Source organism: Rhinopithecus bieti, unplaced genomic scaffold (genome assembly GCF_001698545.2).
Source record: "Rhinopithecus bieti isolate Rb0 unplaced genomic scaffold, ASM169854v2 scaffold_3832, whole genome shotgun sequence".
NCBI classification, from domain to species: domain Eukaryota; kingdom Metazoa; phylum Chordata; class Mammalia; order Primates; family Cercopithecidae; genus Rhinopithecus; species Rhinopithecus bieti.
Window position 1 is genome coordinate 88,576 of NW_016804242.1, and position 8,522 is coordinate 97,097.

Sequence of the window (8,522 nt, forward strand, 5' to 3'; positions counted from 1 at the left end):
TTAAGTCTTTAATCCATCTTGAATTAATTTTTGTATAAGGTATAAGGAAGGGATCCAGTTTCAGCTTTCTACATGTGGCCAGCCAGTTTTCCCAGCACCATTTATTAAATAGGGAATCCTTTCCCCATTTATTGTTTTTGTCAGGTTTGTCAAAGATCAGATGGTTGTAGATGTGTGGTATTATTTCTGAGGGCTCTGTTCTGTTCCATTGGTGTATATCTCTGTTTTGGTACCAGTACCATGCTGTTTTGGTTACTGTAGCCTTGTAGTATAGTTTGAAGTGATGCCTCCAGCTTTGTTCTTTTTGCAAACAATGTGTGTTTCTTAAAACATTGTTTTTGGAAGGACTGTGTAGCCTTGCCACTCATGAAAACAAAACAAACAAAAAGCTCAGAGAGGTTTTCTACCTTTTTTACATGTTAACATTTGTTTGAAAAGAGCATGGTTTGCTAACTGTTGAATTAGGAAAAGGGATGATGTATATTGGCCAGCCATGAAATATATGTGAGTGACAGTGATCTGCCAGGAAGAGTGATAGTTGTTTTTTCTTGCAGAGGTGAATGGTATGGTTAAGGTTGAGGTAGAGATGTCTATAGTGGTGGTTGGAAAGAGGGAGGTTTGTCGGGACAGTGAGTGAGACGAAATGTTATGTTAAAGTGGAATCACTACTTAATTGCAGAGAAAAAGTAACTCCCATGGATCCATTTATCCTTATTGCTTTCTGTCAAAAGTTGCCGGTTTAAGGGCTTCTTCTTTAAAAACAACAATATAGGAAAATATATATATATGTGTGAATAAGACATTTATAACACAATGCTAATTGTAAATTGTTTTACACAACTAGGGAATTGTTGGGTATTTTCTCAGCCCTTTGGAACAAGGAACACATTTTCTTTTTTGTACACTGTTTAAAACATTGACCAGACTTTTTTTGGCCTACCTCCAAAGCCTTTTTTAGTGTCAAAGAACATAAATATGTACTACTAATAAAAAGCCATGTGATGTTTTCTTTTAAGTACCAGAAAGTATATTTAAATGTGAATATCATATTCTATTTTAAATAATTTTGCAGAAATTCTCACATTTTGGAATACTGCCACTTAAACTGAGACAGACTGAACATTAAATGAAAAATAAGATTATTATTTGGATGAACATTAAGTTTAGACAACAATAAGAGGCTGAATTTTCTGTACATTATCAGTATTTTCAAAATATAACTGCTTTGCTTTCTTAAAATTAGTACATATTAGTAGTGCTACTTTTAATAACATTTGCCTTTCTACTTACAAAATATTTGTCATTATAAGACATTTGAAAACTATAATGTATAAAGATTTTTACTTCTACTACTTAGGTCGAACTATTACCACATACATATATTTACAAGCAATGCATATACATTTACAAATGTAATCATTCTCACGTGTAAAGGATACACACACTCATTCACGTATATACAAATGCACATTTCAACTAGGTCACAGTACATTTTCCCATGTCAAATGGTCTTGTGTAGTCTTTTCCGTGATCCTATTGTAATTAATTCAACCATTTTCTTAATGGATGTTTAATTTTGCTATTACAAATATTCAGAAAACATCTATGTGCTTAAACTTTGTTTCCATTTCAGGTTATTTCTTTAAGATAAATTCCTGAAAGTATATTTGCCAATTAAAGATGATAGGTAGTTTAGGGTCTTTGTTAATAATTACAATTATCTCTTTTCATCTTTTAAGTTAAATGAATTCTCACTACTCTGAGCAACAAATGTCTAACCTTTATTACTAAATTTTTATTTATTCTGACTCATTTTTTGTTTGTCTTAATTCTCATAAACATTTGTATTCTCAACCTGTTTTGTGTCATTGATCCTTTAAATATTCTAATGAAACTTATGGACAGTACAGAAAAAGACAGGTACCAGCATAATTTTGCATATACAAAGACTTCCAAGATTCTTCTAAATTTCAATCCTTGGTCTTATCAGAAGATCCATTGACATCAAATTAACTATATCTTTCCTATCATGTCTAGAAATGAAATTGACATGAACATTAAGAACCAGATAAAATGTTTATATATTTAGATAAAGGTTATTTTTACTATGTTTTAGAACTTTTTTGAAATTTCTTTACATTTGTGACTATACCAACGTAAATGACTCCATAAATGTAATCATGTAATTGCTGACTCTAGCATATTCTTTCATCCTTTTTTACTAAAACTATTTTCTCTCCTTCAACTCATCCCATATTGCATCTTTTCATATCTTTCTCCATATTCCTGTTAACATGTATATATACACTCACATATTCAGCTTTATAAAATCAGTATTTTAAAAAATATTATTAAGTACTTACTTATGTACATCTTGGTTTTCACATTTGTTAATACCTTGTAAAATCTTTCCTGATTATCTGGCTTGGTTCTTTTTGATGGCTTCATAATTTTCCATATAAGGACTTAATATAATGTATTCATTGTTTTATGAATAGAATTCATTTTATTTTGAGGATTTTTTTTCCCATTTCAAATGACACTGTCATTAGCATCCTAATGTTTTTATTTCTGTGAAATAGGTGCTCAGAAGTAGGATTGCTAGATCAAAGTCTGTACATAGTTCTAATTTTAATGTATATGACTGAATTACTGATGAAATGGCTGTAACACTTCACATATTTGCTAGCAGTATAAAAATATACCCTTTTCCCATATCTGGGCCAGGAATAGAATTTGTTGCTTTCTATAAAGTATACTAGTTCAAGGAATTTAAAACAATATTCCATTTTACTTAAATTAACTTTTCCTAACTGTAAATGAAGTTGAGCATTGTAAAATATTTTTGGCCATTTAGCTTTGTACCTTTTTGATTTGTTTATGTATATTCTTTGTTCTTTTTTCATTTCCTGTTAGAGTTTTGTCTTTTCAATTTGTAAGGGCTCTTTGCATATTCTAGATTATAACTGATGCTTACAAATATTTCTTCTATTTATCATTTAGTGTCTACTGATTTTGTTTATGATACCTTTTGGTATGACTGTTTTAGATCTTTTATATATCTATTATTTTTTATTTAACATTTTTAAATTTTTTAATGACTGTTTTCTACAGTAATTTAAGACAATTGTAAATTAGAAATGTATAAGGTGATCCCAGCTATTAGTTGTTATTTAAGCATGTGAATGATGTAACCACATTTCTCCCCAACCAACCAGACTTGAATCTAGCCCATTTCTTCTTCATAGTGAGCTGGTGTAAATCTCTACTAGTGTATAAGTTGAAATAGCAGTTTCTTTTAAACAAAAAAGATGATTTTAGGTACTATTGAACATTTTAAATGATCATCTTTGTATTTAATAGCATAGCAAACAGCTTACTAATAAAGTTTGTGGAGACGTGTATATATTGAGTTAGTAAAATGTAGATTAAATCTTAAAATCATTTTATTAAACATTTGCTAAGGCCACAAATAAATTTTCTGACATTAATTTGTCCATATTCTGAAACTATACATTTTCTGTTTTTTTAAATGTTGAATCATGTGTTTATTCTTGGCATATTACATACATAGTACTCATGCATAAAACCAAATAATTGGTTTAATTTTCTTTGACATTTTGGTATTACTTTCTTTTTCTTAATAAATGAAGCATAGCCACAGCTGAAGTTACTTTAATTTTAAATGCATATTTGTATGTTTATTTTTAGCTAACTTGTACATTTTCTGTCTCCTTTTTTGTAGAACACACTAAATATAACGAACAATAACTATTATTCTGTCGAAGTTGAAAACATCACTGCCCAAGTTCAATTTGCGAAAACAGTTATTGGAAAGGCACGCTTAAACAACATAACCAATATTGGTCCACTTGATATGAAACAAGTAAGACTCAATCATGAAATACTTTGTAAGAGTGAAATGAGTATCAACTTTGTATATCATATAGCTTGAAGGAGGTGGGGAATTTCCTCAAAAACTTGATTTAGAATTGTGTCTCCGCTGGGTACAATGGCTCATGCCTGTGATACCAGCACCCTTGGGAAGCTGAGCTTGGTGGACTGCTTTAGCCCAGGAATTCAAGACCAGCCTGGGCAACATGGTGAAACCTCATCTCTACAAAAAATACAGAAATGTGCTGAGTGTGGTAGTGTGCACCTCTCGTCCCACCTAATGGGGAGGCTGATGTGGAAGGATCACTTGAACCCAGTAGGTCGAGGCTTGCAAGCCGTGATCACACTGCTGTACTGGGTGACACAGTGAGATCCTGTCTCAAAGAAAAAAAAAAGAAAAAGAAATGTGTCTTGTAGACTTACAAGATGAAATCTTTGAGAATCAAGCTTGTAAAGGGAGAAAATTTTCTAATTCGTTGAAGTTATGAAGTATATCTGAAATATTTGATGTTTTGATCCTATTCTCTATTGATTTTTTCCCTTTTGCCTTTCAGATTGATTACACAGTACCTACCATTATAGCAGAGGAAATGAGTTATATGTAGTAAGTTCTGATTTATAACTTTTTATTATCAAGTAATGAAATGTATAAAATAAAGTATTAAGAATATACATGTTTTTTAATTTCCATAATCAGTCAAAAAGAGTACATTATGCAGTATTCTGGTTTCTGATCCTCTCTGTTCTTCTTTTTCAACATATATAATATTCATGTATATATATACATAAAATTTGTCGTTTTTTTTCAGAATTAGGGTCACTTTATTTTTAGTTACTATGTTAACTATGTTACTATGTTAAACTTAGTTACTATATTAAAATAATTATAAATTTTCATCATCTTTTGAAAGCTTAGATATAGAATTTTAGGGTAAATAACAACCTAGTTATCAAAATTTCAGAAGATGAGCAAAATATGTAAGTAATTTATAGCCTGCATTTAAACAACCCTGCAACTGCAGTGGTGTGAATACATACATGTTTTTCTAGTAAGAAGGCATGAATATATCAGTCATTGTTTGAAGTATAGAAAATGCTCAACCAATAAATGCTTATTATATATTCTTAGGTAGCATCTGTTAGCTTTAATATAGGAAGGAGAATTTATATTTATAAGTTATAATGTAATAACTTGTATTTGTTCATGTTTTAATTTCTTTTAACAGTGATTTCTGTACTCTGATATCCATCAAAGTGCATAACATAGTACTCATGATGCAGTAAGTACGAATCTTTTTTGAAAGAGATATTGCTTGTCAAAATTCTAGATTTATAACATTGGCTTATAATATACACAACATCTTTATAAATGCCACCTCAGTTGGGTTTTAAGCCTTACAAGAGTGCTGTGAGGTTGAGTAAATATCACCCACTTTAAAAATCAGGAAATGGTTGGTCAGAGAAGTAGTGAAAGACTACATGACTGCTAAATAGTGAATCTGGATGTCACAAGAGTTCAGGAAAATGGAAAGGATACGGTGAACTGAGCCCCACATCCAGTTCCTTACTCCCTTGATAAGTAGTCATTAACAGTAATAAGAAGTAGTAATATTATTGGTTTGTAAATTGGGTGTTATCTAAGCCAATAAAACATTGTTGGTTACAGGTTTGGTGTTTTGACCGTTAGCTGACATTTGATTAACCTTTTTTTCTATGATAAGAGAACCATGGTCACTTTTAAGCATATAATGAACTTTTATATTTTTAACAGAAGATAATTGTCTTAAAATATTACATTTATTATGTGTAATTATATCGACAGGGCTCACTCAGCTATCCATTTTTGTTGTCTGTTAGGGAAATGCTCCTTAAGAGGACTATGTGCACAATATTAAGTTATCATTAATCAAATATTCTCTTCTAGGAGATAATTTTTATGTGTAAAAGTAGTCTCATTATGGAAAAACTTCTAATATAACTATTAAATGTCTCTCCCCACTTACATTATTTTTAGAGTTACTGTGACAACAACATACTTTGGCCACTCTGAACAGATATCCCAGGAGAGGTATCAGTATGTCGACTGTGGAAGAAACACAACTTATCAGTTGGGGCAGTCTGAATATTTAAATGTACTTCAGCCACAACAGTAAAAACTGGAAGAGATGGATTTAAAGAAGAAATATCTATTGATGTTTCCTACACTCTCAGTGAAGAGGTATATCCTAATAGGAGGTCTTAAATTGAACAAACCTAAAGTTTACACTTCTATTTTAAGAATACAGTTAAAAGTATGTGGACCTGCAGTTCTTGTAACTCTCCACTCTGTGTTAATGATGTATTTGTACTAGGATCTTTTACTTGAATCTAAATTTACTGTTTGACTTCCTTCTCCAGCCTATCCCCTACAGGGAAAAGCTGATACTTCCCCTATAGTACAATAAATAATTATTTAAAAGTCATCGCTCCAGTCACTACTGAAAACATAATTTTGGTGATAAACATAATTTGAGAAACTTAATTTCTGAATGTTTTTATAGAAAATTACTGAAAGTCTATTATTCATGGAAGACTTTTAAATAACCTTTTTTCCTGTTTTATAAATTCCCATTGTTATATGGTAGTATTTCAGCTACACAATATTTTAGCTTTCAGCTAAACATTTATAGCTTTTCATCTGTTGACACTGTAATCATCTGCATGTTTTTGTTACTTACTTCAAGTTAATGATTGCCTAACACTTGTAAGCCAAAATAATCTTTGCAAAATTCCATACCTGAAATTTTGAAAGCCCCTAATGTTTTCACACCTCTTTCTGTATTATAGTTTTGTGAAATCTTTGTGTGATCTTCAAACATTATCATTTAATGTACAATACTGTAAATAAACTATGCATGGCTTTTGTACAGCTTTAGTAAATGTCAAATAAAGTGGTACAGATTCATTACAAGTTTCTCGTAAAAATACAATAAATAGGAAAATGAAATTCAGAAACCCATAGATTGGGAATAGGTTCCAATTACGTGTTGGATCTGGCATAAAATAAATTTGAAATACTTTGATGCTCCATTTTTTTTTTATGTTGCTTTTCATGCTAGAGAATGGTGTAGACATATTTTGCAACTGTTAGGTACCCAGTTATCAATTTTATCAATATTTTACAGAAGGAAACTTTTTTTTTGATAGAAATTGTTCAAGAAATCCTGTCATTAAATGATGGTGGCTATATCAAAACAAAACCTATTTAGAAATTTAATCACTTTGCACATCACTTGAAATATGACGCCTCTAGTAGTTACTTTTTTATAGTTTTCTACTTTTAGTTTTAATTTTATTTAAAATTGTTTTCAAATATAGATTATTGACTTACTGTGCTGTTTTATATTTTCAATATCATTTTTCATTTAATTTTTTTTTTTGTTTTTTCACTTGCCAAGTTCTAGGGACATTTAAAATAGTATCACTAAGTGTAGGAGTGATGACACCAAAAAATGTAGGTGGGTTGAGATTAATTTCATTCTGTTTTCTCATGACAGAAATCAGGTTTCCCTTTCCCCATCCCCTAAGTGCCTAACTTAGGTCTGAAACAGCCTGTTTATTAGTCTGACTCTCTCAAGCATAAAATGTAAGCTTTATTTGTTTAATTCTGCCTTTAAACACACTCAGGTTTCCCCTTAATTTTCATATTATTTTCTCCAGGTTTTCCTGAGTGAATATCTTAAATTTGTTGAATGTGCTTTTTTTTTTTTTTTTTTTTTTTTACACTAGTCTTCCCTTAATTCATTGCTAACTCAAGCCATCCTTAGTATTAAACCCAAAATCAGTCCTTTAAGTTCGTTATGGCCTTTCTAGTAAAAAAAAAAAAAAAAAACAACTTCATTTTCATTTTTTTCTGCTATATTTTCTGACTACTACTGCATACTTCTTTGATACATTGATTCTGTTTGTATTTTTTATATCATTCTCATTTTCTCATTTGACATGATCTATGTCTATATATGATATAGATCCCCTTTTGTCTCAACATTTTTAATTATGTGACTTCAAAAATCACCTGTATCTCTGTTAGGGCTTCCAAATCTGCTTCTCCATATGTGATCAGTCACCTGTCTGCTTTCACATTTAGCTAGTGAGCTACACATTTACTAAAATGTGTAAATTTTACACATTTAGTGACTGTGTAAAATCAAAAAAATGTTAAAGATATTTTATCATATCCTTTCTATTATGTTCCCACCCTGTCCTCATGTCCCATTTACTTCATTATCACCATTCATTTAAAATTATCTTTTAGATATGCTCATACAAAAATCAATCCTTGTTTTCTTGCTTGTGTCTTTTAACCTTAGAAAATTTCTTGCTTATGTCTTTTAACCTTGGAAAATTACATTGTGTAAATTAAACAGATTTTCTGATGATCTGTGCTTCTTATATCCTATTAGAGTGCATGCATAGTATCTGCTGAAAAGGATGGAAAGTAGAAGAAACATTTGCTTTTAAGTCACTTAATTTTGAATCTTTTTTCATTTTTTGAATTAAATTGTTTTTTGTTTTTTTTTACTACATCTAGTTTCACCGGAGTTTGAGTCAGAAAAAAAAAAACAAGAATTTGCAACAAGTAAAAAAGA

At 30.4% G+C, this 8,522-nt stretch overlaps 1 protein-coding gene across 4 annotated transcripts in view; it reads left to right on the forward strand.

The window, feature by feature from the left end:
• The window catches only part of TMEM106B (transmembrane protein 106B), a 22,544-nt gene extending 14,796 nt beyond the window's left edge, over positions 1-7,748 (forward strand). For all 4 annotated transcript variants that reach the window (XM_017867393.1, XM_017867394.1, XM_017867391.1 and 1 more), the window contains 4 exons: positions 3,746-3,886; positions 4,449-4,498; positions 5,121-5,174; positions 5,909-7,748. In XM_017867393.1, coding sequence (XP_017722882.1) covers positions 3,746-3,886; positions 4,449-4,498; positions 5,121-5,174; positions 5,909-6,047 — 384 coding nt within the window. In that variant the 3' untranslated portion in view covers positions 6,048-7,748. The remainder of the gene's footprint in view (positions 1-3,745; positions 3,887-4,448; positions 4,499-5,120; positions 5,175-5,908) is intronic.
• Positions 7,749-8,522: the final 774 nt, after the last annotated feature.